General features: G+C 37.2%; 1 protein-coding gene across 1 annotated transcript in view; it reads right to left on the reverse strand.

The window, feature by feature from the left end:
* Window positions 1-328: 328 nt before the first annotated feature.
* Window positions 329-16,841, reverse strand: part of LOC114050094 (inactive phospholipase D5) — a 394,466-nt gene continuing 377,953 nt past the window's right edge. The window contains exons 9-10 of the mRNA XM_027871647.1: window positions 12,616-12,730; window positions 329-721 (exon numbers count right to left, since the gene is read on the reverse strand). Coding sequence (XP_027727448.1) covers window positions 453-721; window positions 12,616-12,730 — 384 coding nt within the window. The 3' untranslated portion in view covers window positions 329-452. The remainder of the gene's footprint in view (window positions 722-12,615; window positions 12,731-16,841) is intronic.

Here is a 16,841-nt window from a genome sequence, read left to right on the forward strand (position 1 = left end):
TGGATGATGATGTAGTGGTGCAGGAATGGAGAAGAGTGATTTATGTGCCCCTACTGATATCTTTGCCAAGGTGAAATACCCACTCTCCTCTGTATGTCAACAGATCTTGAAGTGGCATCACAGAGCTCACCTTCATTCCCCCCTCAGATCTTGTGGTGATAACCAGGCAAAGAAACAGGAAGGGAATTGAAGTCTTTAAATTCAAATGTAAAACTTGAAAACTACCCTCTAAGCAGAAATGACATTCATTGTCAGAAGTAACAAATATAAAAGTCTTAAATCATTGTATATAGAGCTATAATATAGTTATATAGATATTATTGTATGCAGTTCAGAGAACATTTTTGATGTGTGCTTTTTCCTTAAAAAAGACTTTTTTTTGGCTTCCCCACCTCCCCATGTTTCTTATTAGTAGTCACGAAATATTAATCTGTCCATCCTGTTAGGTGTCTTCATTCATGTTGTACACTCAAGGGGTCATTCTCGCTTGTATTGTATGCTGTAGCAGTCTTGTTTGTGACCAATTTGTTAAGTTTGTGCCTGGAACAGTTTGGTTGTTTAGTTGGCTGTAAATTTTTGGCATAGGGTGAATACCAGTCCCTTTCAAACACTCCTTTCAGTTGCCTGATGATGCTTGTGCTGTTTTCCACATCTGCCTGGTTGATAACGAGGCCTGTGCCAGCATTCTGGGTAAAATCATTTCCTACCCAATCAAAATTCCCTGCAAACAAACACAGAAAGAGCTTCATGGTGAAAAATTCATATCCACTGGGGCCTAGAGCAAATACAATAAAATTAACAGTATTTGTCTTCCCCCCACCCAAATAAATAGGAACAGTGGCAGGGAGAGTGGTTTGCATTGACAGCTCTGGGGGAAGAAAAAATATTCTAAAAGCCCTTACATATGGCATATTAATATTTGCATATTATTTTGGTGTTTTCTCATCAGCTTTGCTCAACTTGAAACTCAAAACAAGTCATCTGCTGTTCTTTTTGTAAATGTTATTTCTTATTGACATTCACAAGATGCACTAAATACAGCAACATCTAAAATATATAGGAATAAACTTAAAATTCCTGTGAACAATTACTACCTTCTCAAAGAGATGACACATTATTCCATATGTACACATATAAATGTAAGGCATTGTCCAGAGGGGGAAAAAGTCTGATCCTGACTAGATACATTTTTATGCCTCTTTACCCAGGGATATAAAACATTTTCCTGACACCAGGGTCAGATTTTTTTCCTGTGCTGGAAGCTGATGGACACCAAATAAGTCCTGGTCACCTGGACAGAACTCAAGGAAATGGTTAAAAAAAGCTAGAATTGATCCTGGAGATAACTCAGATTCATCTGTAGCAGCTATTTAGCCTCATTGTGAAGATGTGAGTGGGTGATGCTGTTAGAAGCTCAGAGTTCCAACCTCCGGTATGTCACTTTGCCATGCCTGGAGCCTATCAGGAGAGCAAGGGCTTGCCCTCAGAATGGTGGATTTGTTTTTTGTTTTCTATTTTTTTCCTAGGGTCATCTTTCTTTCTGTTTATTTAAAAGTAGACAGGACAGCTCAGTATATATTTCATTTCACATTTGACAAAACCATTCACTATATTGTGATCTTTATTTGTTTTATCCATGGCAACCCCAAACCATTTTAAAAGGGAGTACATATAATGGAGAAGGTAATTTAGTGATTATTTAGAAGGCAAGAATATTTTCATTAAACATAAGATTCATTCAGGTTAGTCATCTTGCCTCTCCTCCTCTATATTACTCAGTTTAAGTACCTGTATTTGCAAACCTTTTTGGCTAGTAAGTGGTACCAGTTGATAGATGTGGCAGACTTCTCTGGGGCATCTTATGTAAAAGGGACCTGATGGCAGCTAAAGGACAGTGCCTGATTTCAAGGTCCTTGAATCTATCTTGTGATATGTAACCACACTTCCAACCAACCTTGCCATGCTTTTTCCCTGAGAGATAGCCTTGTGACCTGTGCTATTTATCTGTAAAGGGATTCCTGATTGGATGAGAAAATCCTCAGCTGTGATACTGCTTGAGTGGATGAGGGATTTACTTCAGTTGGTTGGACAGGTACTTTGAGAAATGACCCTGAGAAAACCAAATCAAGAAAGAGGTGAGCTGCATATTTTGAATGGTGACCTGGAACCCTGATGCTACGGACATGTGGTGGAAGCTAGCCCCCATCGTGTCTCTTGACCTCCAGTTCCTGTACCCTTAAAGACTAGTGAGAATAGACTTCCCTTTGGTGAGATCATTCTCTCTTGCTTTGAGTTGAGATCTCACTCCCAACTGACGAGTCTACTTATTCCTTTATCTTCTGTAGAATATTCTAATCTGTATAAATTATTGAATTTCTTTTTATTCCTTTCTATAATAATGGGAGTTATTAGCTATTCATGATGGTTCTTTGTGTAATCAACATTTTATGGGGTTACCAAGCTGCTAAGTATAAGCTAAGGGCTTTTCTCCCTCTTGAGAACAATCAGAGATAGTAGTTGTTCTTTTTTTTTTTTGTTCTTTATTTATTTTTAGTTTTCAACATTCACTTTTGTAAGTTTTTGAGTTCTAAATTTTTCTTCCCTCCCTTCACTCCCCCTTCCCCAAGATGGCATGCAATCTGATATAGACTATACATGTATGATCATATTAAACATATTCCCACATTAGTCATGTTGTGAAAGAAGAATCAGAACAAAAGGGAAATACCATGAGAAAGAAAAAGCAACAAAAAAATGGTATGCTTTGATCTGCATTCAGATCCAACATGAAGAAGTAGTTTTTCTGAACTGCTTAGAATTGTACCCCTATATTAGAGATCTTTGAAGATGATAAAGTCATATAATTCTAGCCTAACACCTGTCTTAGAATCTGGAGGAGAGATTTCCCACCCTTGGCAGTCCTGGATCTTACTTGCCTCAGATACTTATTAACTATGTGACCCTGAAGAAGTCACTTAGCCTCAGTTTCTGCATCTGTAAAACAGGAAGGCAGGAATAGATGACCTCTGACGTCTAAGACCTTTTAGCCCTCAACCCATAAACTATGGTGATTCTGAGTAAGTCACAACCTCTTTGAGCTTCCATTTCTTCATCAGAAAAATGGGGATAATAGTACCACTTATCTCAAAAGAATTATTGTGAATGTCAAATGAGATAAAGCATGTAAATCTTTTTGCAGTCCTTAATGCAATATCTGTATCTGTATATGTATATGCATATGTGTACACACACACACACACACATACACATATGTATATAAGCTATTATTATTATTAGGCTGCATCCTCAAGCTCCACGACTAGAAGTATAGAATTTTAGATAGAGAGGACCTTGAGGCCATCCAGTTAAATTCTATCCAATGTATTAAGCTACAGACTTATGGTATCTTAGAGGTGGAGCTTAGAAATCAAGTTCAAACTTCTTGTTTTACAAATGAAGAAACCAGAGTTCAGAAAAAATTGAAAGATTTATTCAAGATCATAGAGCTAATTAGTGGCAGACCTGGGACTAGAAATCCAGGTCTCTTGATACCCTATTGTAACATTCTTGATAGATAGCCAGCCAGTCCTTGCTTCAGCATTTTAAGTGATAGGAATTTCACTATCTTACAAATTAATCCATTCTAGCATTGTTAGAAAATTCCTCCTTGTATTGAACCAAAATCTATTTCTCTATAAATCCTACCCACTGCTCTGTGGAGCCTCATAGAATCAATTGAATTTGTCTTTCATATGATAGCCCTTCTAATATTGGAAGATATCAATCATGTTTAGCCATTCTGTGTTTTCTTCTCCAAGCTAAATATCTCCAGCTCCTTAAGCTATTCTTACTTGGAGCCTAAAAAGTCAGGGTCATTGAATTAAGCATTATTATCATGAAGAAGACCCACTTACAAACAAAATAAAATTTATGTTACTAAAATGTTTTTGTTATTTTCTTGCAAAAGTGTTTGTAGGCATATCTTTTATCAACCAAAGTGTCTGTGGCTTCATATAGATGTATTTTTTGGTTTTGATGAGGAGGGCAAATTGGAGTGGGTGGGTGTGGGTGTGGATAGGCATTCACTGGGTCATTGGCCATTTAATAGCAAATGCTTTCTTAATGTGTGGTTTTGTGTTGTCTGTGGCTACACTAAAAAATGAGACTGCTTGTGCATACAGCATTTATCTGAAGCCAAATGTATGGAGAAGAAATTTGGAAGTGTAGTCATTTGGCTTTTAGTTTTATGGCAAAGTATAGGAACAATGCTATTGACTTTGCTTCTTAGCATTTCCAGTTAATGTCATGTTTTGGCAGACCTACAGGGTCTAAAACTTCAGGTCATTGATAATTTTTTTCTAGTGTATGTGCCAAGAACTAAAGTCCATAGAGAAAGCAGCAGTCCAAAGGTGCAAGTTCCTGGCACTCACGTAAATATGCCTATTCTCCCATAGATAATGGTGTTCCTAATAGTTTACTCCTTCAGAATCTATAGCTTGGGGGTCCTGAGATTGTGAATGGCTAAGAGAGAAGTAGCTAAACTTAATGTTAGAATGCTTGACTTTTCTCTTACTCAAGGCTTTGAGATGGAATCTGTGAAATCCCATTGCTTGTGTATTCCAAGACACAAGGACTTTGCCCCCTCTCACAGATAGATATTCAATACTTACATAATTTGGGAGTTGGGAAGAGCCCTAATGACTTGGATATTCAAAGGTAGCAAATAACAAAAATTAAAAATCACTAAATAAAAGATTCCACAAAGTCTATCCATGGCTAACACATGACTTAACTCTTCCACGTCAGTTTCCAGTCTTTGAAGATTGCTATATACTGAAGGTACAGTAAGCAGAGTAATATTAAATCAATGCTTTTGGTCAATATTTTATATTCTGGGGCACTTTGAATCTATCATTGAAATGGCCCAGCAGGGAAATAAAGGGGGCTAAAAAAGCAACTATAACTGATGCCCACTATTTCCTTTGCCTTTCAACTCATCCAACTGTTTCACTCTTTGCCTTATTAGATAGTGCCAGGAAGCACTGTCTCCTTTGACCATGCTGTTTTCCTGATTAAAGTATTATCATTGTTCCCAGAAGTAGAATATAAATGATGCATAAATGAAATGTTCTTTTCCATGTCTATTAGCAGACTATGGAACCAAATGAATAAAAACACATGGGGTTATTGGTGGAAGCACCCGAGGTGTGTTCTTGTCAGCTAGAAACCGTTCCCTGGTGAATGCTGGAAGGTCTATAAAAAAAAAAAAAGCATCGGGGATGCTTTCATGTTGTTGATGACTGCTTCTGGTTATTAATGTTGTTGCTGGGGCAAGTTATTGCAGCTGAGAAGCTGTATGGTTTTGCAGATGGTGCAGACTAGGCTAATTAAATTTGCACCAGCAGTAGTCAGGGACTGAAGATATTCAGACCCCTGCAAAGTGTAGGAGAAGGAAATAAGAATATCTGCAAATTCACCTCAAGCAAGGTGATAATTAAGTAGAGTATCATGAGTGTCAGCAGCAGAAATCTGCCCGCTGACGCAAAACTGGCCAATGCCATTCAGCCATAGGAGAAGGCAATCCAATTTACATCAATTTATGTGAAAGCAGTCTCTATGACAGGGGGCTAGCATTGTGGTTCTTGTAAGTCTGGGCATGTCCTTAACTCCCTTTGTCATATGTAACTTTTCTGGGACATGCTAAGAGGTCTGCTTTTTTCTAGGGGATGCCCAGGGAGTGTTTTCAAGCTCATGTTCCCTCTGACAAGACGTCTCTTGGGTCCCACTTTTCTTATCCAATTTAGACTGTAGAAGCCATCAACATGGGGACTGGGAAAATGCAGTCACCTAGAGGAATTGACCTGGGACAAAATGAGTGCCCTCAGACACAACTAGCACTGCATGTCTGAAATATCCTGCCTAGGACTTCCTATTCTCTCTGAGGACCCCTGAGGTTCTTTCTGTATCTGTCTCTTTCCCTTCCCTCTCTCCCCTTTTCTTTCACTCCTTTTCTTTCTTTCCTCCCTCTTGGTCTCTTACACACACACACACACACACACACACACACACACACACACACACTCACACTACCCTCATATAGCCCAGAACTAGGAGAGGTATGCTTATATAAATCTAAAGTTTAGGGCTTACAGAGTCCCAGAGTATCATTGTTGAGTTTGACTTAATATATACTCATGGTCACAGAACTATTCTGAGCAGTATGGTATAGTGGAAAGAACATTGGATTTGATGTCAAAGAATAGTATTGGGTTCAAATCTTGCATTACTTCTTTCTGTGTATGTGACCATGGGAAAGTCACTTAAAATACTCGGGGCTCAGTTTCTTCATCCATAAAAGAAGGAGGTTAGACTAGATGAGCTCTAAAGTCCCTTCTTGCTCTAGGCACTGAACCTTGAAGTTAGAGCACAACATTTAGAGAGACCAAGGAGACTGGCAATGGGCAATATTTCCCACCGAAACTATAAATAAACAGCCCGAAACAGTCTTTGCTGCCTTTCCAGGGTATTGCTTATATGTATTTCTGGGGAGGCTGAAGTTATTTTCCTGTAGACAGTTTGACTGTTTACACTTCACTATAGATCTCAATGTCACCCTGTTCTGGACAAAGAAAATCACAGTTCCCCACCATGGAAAAATGTGGGAACTAGAATATTCAGGATACTAGATTATTCACTCATCTATTTGTTTGGTATTTTTTGTATGTGTGTGCTTTTGTTCATGATACTGCCTGAGCCTAGAATGCCATCCTTAGCTACTAGCCTTTATGCTTACTGGCATCTAATCTACTCTAAGCCCCAGTTCAAAGGAATGTCTTCCATGACACCCTCAAGGATACAACATCATCCAATTGCGAATGATCTTAATTGTTTCTTCCTCCAAGCTTGAACATTTTGTGCCATTCTAAATAATAATTTTATATTATTATATATTTATCATTAAATCTTATTAAACTATTATTAAAATATTCAAACTTTATTATTCAATATATATTAAATATATTACATTTGTATGTTTTAAAATATATTATCATATTTTTATATCATTATTGTATAATTGTGTTCATATTTGCCTATGTGACCTAACTCTGTGATGATGATAGGCTCCAAAAGAGCAAGGATCATTTTAAAAATTCTCTTTGAGTCTTGCTAAGCCCATAGCATGCTGCTTTTCAGATAATAAACACTTAATAAGTAAATGTCAAATGAATGACCTTGTTTCTGGGAGATAAATACTGATTAAATTATGATCTCATTCTGAGGAAGTGTAATAAGAACAAAATAAGATTCTTTCCTTTCACATCTTGTTGAAGGATTCAAAGAATTCGGTGTGTCTTTACTAATTTTTTCTAAAGGTTGAATTGAATCCTTCTCTGTGAATTATGTCTCTGTGCAGCTTTCACAAGATATACAGTTGGATTCCCAAACACAGTACTACTGCCTTTTATTCTGCTTTGTCCCCCTAAACATATAATTTAACTTCCAAACGAACACATAGGACTTCAATGTTTTCTAATTGGGATGTAATTTCACCCAGCTGCAAATCCCCTCCTCAGTTTCCAAAATACATTTTGAAGTCTCCAAGTGCTAGCCTCACTAAACCACAAGGCAGTCTAAATTCTTGCTGTGGCCCTCCCTGACACTCTGCCCAAAGGAAAAAAAAAGGAGGGGGGAGCAAGTGAGCTCAGCTCGAGAAGATGGAAAATGGGACTTTGGTATGTCTTCTTAATTTCATTGATTAACCTAGCACCCTGCTGGTAGCTTCCACATGCATCCCAGAACTTCTGAAGCAAGTTTGCTATCCCTAATAATCACCACCTGCTCCTCCAGGAAATAGCATGTCCTAGTTATACTTTGGAGAATTCAAGGACTAGTGGGTACATAGGCTTGAGGATGTCCTTGGTGTGAAAGCTTTGTGTAGCTGTATTTCTGTGATAAGGCTTCAAATGGCTTTTTCCGAGCAGCTTTACACAGTATTCTAAGTATGACCTTTTCCAGCAAATGCCTGACTGAAGGTTTAAAAAAAACCCATTCCTTGGCCAAGCTGTTAATTATTTAAAACATCAACAACCTTTTTCTTCTGACACCCTTTAAATCCTCCCACAATGCAGCTGTGCTAACTTGATGGCGTAGATGTGTCTCTGAAAAGTGATGTGGAAATCAAATCATATTTTAGATGTACTGGGAGAGTTTGATGCTGTGAGTCTTTTTTGTAAAGTGAATCATATTTTGCATACATTTGAGTTTTCACAGATTCATTTGCTACCTGTTTACACCTTGTAAAGTGACTCAACCTGACCTTGTAATTCAAGTCTTCTTTTCATGACTGTGATTAAAGGATGTTTAAAATACAGCAGATTACTACCTTAGGGGGAAAAAACATTCCCTCTGTTTGGATGGCACCTATTATTGTTATTACCCTTATATATTCTTAACTTCTATAAATCCACAATTTAGTAGTTATTCATGGACATTGTGATTGCAGCGTGGTTTAGACATTAGAGAACTGGGCTTGAAGTTAGGAAGCACTGGGTTGGCAACCTGCCTCTGATAGTAGCTATGTGATCTTGGTCAAGTCATTTAACTTTTACGTGGGGCGGGTTACTCTCTAGAATTTGTCTATTAGAGGAAGAATAATATTAGGAACAGCCAGGTGAAGAAATTCCCTCTATCAATGCATGTCAGCACTTTCTCTGCAAAGTATATTTTTAGAGAGTTGCCCACAGTACTAAGATATCAATGAACTTGAGGCAGCTAGGTGGCACAATGGATAGAGCACTGGCCCTTGAGTCAGGAGGGTTTGAGTTCAAATCCGGTCTCAGATACTTACCAGCTGTGACCCTGGGCAAGTCACTTAACCACCTCCCTCCCTTCCAAAAAAAGATGTCAAGGAACTTCCCCCTGAGTCACAGATCTAGTTTATGTCAGAGGTTCAATGTGAACTGAAGTCTGGCTAACTCTCTATCCACTATGCTGTATTACTTCTCTCTGTCCACATAAACAGTGGAGGAAAAAAGTGTAAAGTTCTTTATGAACTCTGAGCATCAAGACTTGTCATTAAAAATCTTGCCTTGCTTAAGAGCAGACAAGAGATTTTAAATATTGTTATTTACTAATAACATTTCCCATTTGACTACCTCTCTACCAGAATACTCAATCAAATAGAAATAGGAAAAGGTCTGACTCCAATGTCAACATATTAATGAACAAGAGTAATCCATTTAGAGTAACCAAGAGAAGTAGCAAAATAAAATAGCATTCCTGTCTTCCAGTAGAATTAGATTACATTCCATTATTCATTACAATTATATTGAAATAATGTACCATCTATCCTAACATTTTGCTACTATTGAAAAAAATGACAACTCCAAAACTACTGGCTCTGAAACAAACTAATGTTCTTTAGACTTTTAAGATTCGCCTTTGTGCACTTGTGGTGGCTATTTCAAAGTAGAGGAAAAAGTATTTTTCTTGGTCTTCTCAAATTTGGGTGTAGGGGATAATAAACATTCATGTCCTATATTTTTTATAATGTTTTCAACTCTATTGAATATTTTCACATCTATGACCTCACATGATCCTCACAAGAATGCTGTGAGGTTGATATGGTAGACAGTACTGTCCCTACTTTAGAAGTGAGGAAAGTGCAGCTCAGGGAGGATAAGGGACTTAACCCAAGATCCTCAGTTGATTAGAGACTGAACCAGGACTAAAACCCAGGTCTTCTGACTGTAAGGTGGAAGGGCCATTGATTATTATCTTGTCCCCCACTTAAAAGTTTTGTTGTTGTTCAACTGTGTCCAGCTGTTCATGAACCCATTTGGGGTTTTCTTGGCAAAGATACTGGAGTAGTTTGCCACTTCCTTCTCCAGCTCATTTGAGAGATGAAGAAACTGAGGCAGAGTTAAGTGACTTGCCCAGGGTCACACAGCTAGTAAATATCTGAAGCCAGATTTGAACTCAGGAAGATAAGTCTTCCTGACTCCAGCCCTGGTATTTTATCCACTGTGCCACCCTAGCTGCCCTGCACTTAAAAGTAATTACTTCTCACAAAAGGATACCTTGTTTCAATCAATTAATCAGAGATAGGTATAAAAAATGCCTGGATACCTCCTTAAATCAAAGGCAGTTCAATTAGGTGCAGGAGGAATACTATTCTGATTGGCTGATAGGGCTTGGCTTCACCCTTAGGAGCTTATTTAATAGCAAGAACTAGTTTAGTACTACTGAGAGATTTTGAGAATCTAGCAGTGAATAGGAAGGCATAAAGACACCAGGAACTGAGTTAAAAAGAATTGACAGCACAACAGGTGAAAGGAGAAAGAGAAAGTAGGATTTGACTGTGGCAGAGAAAGGAGAGAGAGAGGAAAGACAGCAATCCTACAGGGATCTCGGAGCAAAAGATTCGGTTAAACGATAAACATTTATTAAGCCTACTATGTGTCACGCACGGTGTACTAAGGATTTTAGTTGGGACTTAAAGGAAGTCAAGGAGGAGGTCAGTACCAGTGGAGGAAGCAGAGTATTCCAGACATGAGGGACAGCCAGAGAAAATGCGCAGAACTAAGAAATGGAATGTCTTGTTCATGGAACAGACAGAAGTTCGTGTCACTGCATCGAAGAATACAAGTCGGGGAGTGAAGTGTAAGAAGAATGGAAAGGTAGGAGAAGGCTGAATTATGAAAGGTTTTGAATGCCAAACAAAACATTTTGTATTTGATTGTAGGGGCAATAGGAAGTCACTAGAGTTTATTGAATATGTGTGTGTGTGTGTGTGTGTGTGTGTGTGAGACTATGACTGTGTTTTAGGAAAATGATTTTAGTGACTGAATGGAGGATGGATTGGAATGGGGAAAGACTTGAAGCAGGCAGACCCACCAGTAGGCTATTGCATTTATCAAGGTGTGAGGTGATGAGGGCTTGCACTAGGGTGGTGGCAGTGTCAGAAGAGAGAATGGGGTATATGTGAGAGATGTTGCAAAGGAAAAATCAACAGCCTTTGGCAATATCTTTATTCATCCTGATGCCATCAGATGTGCCCACCTGAGGGAAATTCCAAGAAAAGGGATGCGCTTTTCTCAGTCCTCTGATTTAGTGCCTATCTATTTACAGACATAGTAACATACTCTGCTGCTTCTTCTCAAATGTTTCTTGTAACCTTAATTTTGACTCCATCACAAAGAGGCCAGGTGTTAGCTGGTGTCAATTATTCAGTCAACAAGTATTTATGATGCACCTGCTATGTGCCAGGGACTGTGCTAAGCAATGGCAATACAAAGGAAGGCAAAAGACAGTCCTGCTCTCAAGGAGCTCATAGTCTTATGGGGAAGACAGCAAAAGTTATGTACAAACAGAACATGTAGAGTCAACTGAAGATAATCTTGAGAAAGTCACTAAGATTAAAGAAGTCTGTGAAAGGCTTCTTGTGGAAGATAAGACTAGCTGAGACATGAAGGAAGCCAGGAGAAGGAAATGAGGAGGGAGAGAATTCCAAGTATAGGAGACAGCCAGTGAAAATGCCTGGAATCAGGAATGGAGTGTCATGTGCAAGGAATGTCACAAGGAGGCTAGTTTCATTAGACTACAGTATATATGGGGATTGGGAGGGAAGAGGTATAAAAAGACTGGAAAAATAAGAAGGGACCAGTTTACAAAGGGCTTTAAAAGCCAAACAGAAGATTTTGTAATTGGAGGTAACTGGAGGTAACTGGGAGACCCTGGAGTTTATTGAATGGGAATGGTGAAATGGTCAGACTTGGGAAGATGAATTTGACAGCTGAGTGGAGGATGCATTGGGGTGGGGAGAGACTTGAGGGTGGGAGATCAACCATCAGGCTACTGCAGTTGTCCAGGAATGAGGTGATGAAAGCCTTCACCAGAGTGATGGCAGTGCCTGAGGACACAAGAAGACATAAACAAAGGTAAAAACAACAGGACTTGGTAACTGATTTGATATGAGAAGTCAGAGGGAATAAGGAGTTGTGGATGATATCTAGGTTATGAGCCTAGGTGAATGTGAGCATGGTGTCATAGAGAATTTAGGAAGAGGGGAGAGTTTGGGGGGAAAGATAATGAGTTTAATTTTGAACATGTTGAATTTAAGATATATATGAGATATCTAGTTAGAGATGTCCAATAGTCAATTGGAGATTTAAGACCTTGGAGGCTTGGAGAAAGTTTAGGGCTAGGGAAATAGATCTGAGAATCCTCTATAGAGATCATAGTTGAATTCATGGGAGCTGATGAGATCACCAAATGAAATTGTTCAGAGGGAAAAGAAAAGAGAGTCTGAAACAGAGCCTTGGGTAATGTCCTTGATTAGTGGTGTGATCTGACTGAAGATCCAGCCAAAGAGATTGAAGAATAGTCAAACAGGAGAATCTAGAGGGACAGTGTTGTGAAATCCTTGAGAAAAGAGAGTATTAAGGAGAAAAGAATGATCGACAGTGTCAAAGGTGGCATGGTTTTTATTGTTAAAATGGAAAAATAAGACTTTTACTGGCTACTTAAGAGGATCAGCTCAAATTAAATAGTGTACATGAATCACTTTGTAGACCATTTACATTCTTTACAACTCTCAAATTCTACGTCACTTACCAATGTAAGCTGCTCCATCAGTTACCATGTATTTATTTCTATTTAACTTGGGAAAGGAATTGTTCTTTTGTTCTTTTGCAGAGCAGGCACTCTCTCTTTCTAAATCAAAGAACTTCTGCAATAGTAAGAAAGATAAGGTAAATGAATACAAATGAACAGGGAATAGTTTTTGTTTTCAATCAATAGGAAACAAGTAATATACTGTAGAATATTACCAAGAGACCTTGGACATATGTTTAAACACATTTTTGTTTTATACAAACTGCCCGCATGCTTGTATTTCTTCCTGTCAATTTATCTGGGTAACCGAAGGAGAAAGCTTTTCATCAACTCATACTACAATTCATAGTTTTAAGAAATAAAATGAACATGAAATCTGTCCTTTCGATGAGGTGAGGGCCAGAAGATTATTTCCCTCTCAGTATTATTCATCAAGGCATATTGGGATTAAGTCAGCCTTGGGATAGATAGGCTACCAAGCAATGAACTGAATGAATATTCTTATATGTTGCATAAGTTATGAGAAGTGATGTTCCCATCTTCATGATTCCACTTGATTAAATGTGAGACTCATAGAGGTCATGGTATTCTGTGCAAAGGAATGAGAGTTTTCATTCTGAAAAATGTGCCTGGAAGGTTTGGTTTTAACAAGCTCCCTGAGAATTATAATTTTAAATCATAGTACCTCTATTTTCTCCTCTAATATGGCTCCCCCAAAGAGTTTTGACCCTCTCTGAAAGGTATCAAATACTTGGAGACTGAGTGTTTTAGAGGGAAAGAGGCAATATGGCAATGCAGAAAGAGCACTCAACTTGGAGTTAGGAAGACCTGAGTTTGAATTTCAACTTTTACATTTAGTAACCCTGATTTTGGGCAACCCATTTATTCTCTGTGTGCTCTGAACCCAGGTCCTTTGACTCTCAAGCCAATGCTTCTACTTGACTACGCTGCCTCCAAACACACACACCTTTATGTATGCATATATACATATATTTGTAGTTATAATATTAAAATGATAAAATCATATTATTGGGCTAGGTGAGGTCATTTTTTAATGCAGTTTCTCAAAATGCAATGTCATTGATAATATTGCTACTTGGAATCTTTTTCAAGATATTGTCTTCAAAACAGAAAACCCTGTTTCACAGAAGTAAGATGTTCTGTACAGTAGTAAAATTTATATTATTTTGATAAATCCGTGAAGTCTTTATTCACTTATAATGAAAGTAGAGAAAGATGTTTATGTTCAAACATTTCAATTTTAGTGTATCAGTCAAATTATGAGCCTAGGCCATTCTTGTTAAAATGGACTAAGGCCAAATATATCATTTGTTCATAGCAAATTTATCGATTCATATTTTTAAAAATCTTTAAAACACACATGTCTTTTGTCAAGTGAATAATAAATAGCTCTTTACTTCTTCCATTTCATTTGTAGAACAAAGTATTCTTAAAATTGGGAAATTTGAAAAAGTTTTATAAATTATTATCTATAGCTCTAAATTCTCATAAATGCAATTGTTATCTTTATTTGAGGACCTTTTATTTATTCAATTTTTCAGATATATTCACCAAATTGGAAAGTTTCAAGAGGAAATTTTTGTTATAAAATAAATTTGCTTAAGTTTCATTATCATTAAGAAAAATGACAATTTATTCTTTTAGCTCAAAAGTGCTTTTGAAGTACTTTATGAGAAAACCAGCAGGTTTCACAATGATATGAAAGTCCACTATGTTTTGCCTCAATATTGTCACAATTTTACAATTTACCTTTTCATGTAGTGCTTTTTATAATGTTGACTATTTTAACAGCTTGAAAAACTCTATGACACAGAATGCTAACTCTTCCTTCTTGATTTAAATGACTTTGTAAAGCACACAACATATCTAAATTGCATGAGGAGTCAGGTCACATTTTAAACTACCGTTTGTAGATCTGTATTTTATCCTGAAACCAGCTGAGCTCTTTCAGTGCAAAGTACAACGAAATGTTCCCACATTATATAACTTTTTATTAAAAAATCCATTAATTGAAAAATTTTCTTGATGTGGAATTGTGACAACTATGTTTCAAAGAAATGAATCTTCACTGACATCAATGGCATCAATAAATCCTGCAATGTAATCAAATGAACATTTAATTATATCTGTTGTTTCATCCATTTGCAAGAAAAAAAATTAGCTTCTCAATGAATAGATCGCAAAGGTCTACAGATATATGGACAAATCTCCTTCCTACAATATTAACCGTATATGTAACCATTAAAAACTACTTTGTATATGGTTGTTATAAATCATTTTGACTATCTCTGTAGTTGCAGTTGCAGGTAGTACCAATGTTTCTCTTACCAAATGAGGCTGTTTATATGTAGCAATTCTGTAAGCAAACATACAATACAAGAAGTCTTTTTGGTGTCACTTTTTGCGACTAGTTTTCTCTAGAAAACTTCTCTTGTCTTGTGCTATCTGCAGCCAAAATATTTATTAAGACAAATACAGCGATCTCTTTCTATTAAGGACCTCTGAGCCTTGCTTTCCTTTTCATTGTTGAATAGTTAAGATATCTGGGCATTTTTATCTACCCTGCAACTAAACTTTCTTTTATATGTTGATTTCATCAATTAGAATTTGAGATCCATGAGGACAGGGGCTGCCTTGGCTTTTCTATTTTTATCCCTAGTACTTTGCACAATGCTTAGCACATATCAAGCGCTTGATGAAATGCTATTCATTCATTCAAAAGATAAATATTTTCTAGATTTGGTCTTTTTTTGGAGGGGGGGTTCTATATTTCTGCCACTTAAACTATCTGTCTGGCTTGTACTAGTTTTAAATGTAGATTGAATTGAAAAAGACATTCAATTTTAAAATTATTGTTATTTAATTTTTAGGGGGGAGGCAATTTGGGTTAAGTAACTTGCCCAGAGTTACTAGTAAGCTAGTAAGTGTCAAGTATCGAGGCCCGATTTGAACTCTGGTCCTCCTGACTCCAGGGTCAGTGCTGCACCACTGACTGCCCCTATTATTATTTTTTTAAAGTCTGGGTGACCATATATTGGTCAAACTGGAAATTTAGGTACTATTCACAAGGTCCTACCTATGCCATTCCTGATTGATGTGTGAATTTTGACCTGCTCCATTTCTAACGTAGCCGGGTTTGTCCCTCATTTGACAACATGGTGGACCTCTGCTCTGAGAGGCTCACTATATTTATGCTAACTTTAATATGGACACTGGATCAGCATAGCCCACTGCAGCTCAGAACTTTTGAGCTCAAGAGATATGCTAGCTCTAGCCTCCCAAAAGCAGGCATTACAGGCTTGTGCTACCACACCCTGCTTAAATTTCAACTAAATTTTAGAAAATTTTAATGGAGAATCTGTAACTTTTCTCAAGATATTTCATTTTTTAAGTTGAAGGTTTTTTTTGAAAACTAGCTTATAATGTATTTACCGATGTGAATGAAGTTGATAAATACAGCAGATACTATGGTCATTTTAATTTTTGCACAGACATTATTCAATTTCAAGTTTATATCCTTTACATTCAAAAGCAGCAAGCAGTGCTCTAGCATAATTCACACCTGTTGTAAGTCTACCCCAACTCCTGACTGATAGTGATAGTAGCAGATTATTCCTGCATTGATATTTGACACACTCATATTTGACCATTTTAACTCATTCATTACTTATATTTAATCTTATTTTTACATACCTCATTAAATAATTGCTGTGTAACATTCATTGTCAATTTGCACGAATTTGCTGTGTTAACCTTGTACTTGTTGGCTTTGATTGGACCCTTTTTATTGACAAAAGCAGAAATGTTTAGGTAGTCCATAGTCAATAATTTTGGTTATTGCTTAGTATCTCCCTACTACCTTGGGAAACTCTGTCTTAGGAAATGGTCTCCATGACTTGGTGTACCTAAAAAAGCTTATTACCTAGTGGCTAATATTTTTGTTATAAACATCTTTATACTTTGTTAGTTCTCAGAGGGGACACACAGTCATTTTCTAGGTTTCCCACCCATTTTGCCTCTTTTTAAAATCTGTTAGAACTTTGCTGTGCTGGAACAAATTTAAAAAACTTGAGATTACCTCCATATCATTTGTAAATACTCTGGAAAATGCTTTAATGTGCCTCTAGTCAGATTTGATTGTCTTTCTTTATATTAGAGGTTTTACAGATTTTTTTTTCAGAATTCCATGGAACTTGGAAAAAAAT

This window comes from Vombatus ursinus, unplaced genomic scaffold, assembly GCF_900497805.2.
Source record: "Vombatus ursinus unplaced genomic scaffold, bare-nosed wombat genome assembly UNPS02014798.1, whole genome shotgun sequence".
Classification (NCBI taxonomy): domain Eukaryota; kingdom Metazoa; phylum Chordata; class Mammalia; order Diprotodontia; family Vombatidae; genus Vombatus; species Vombatus ursinus.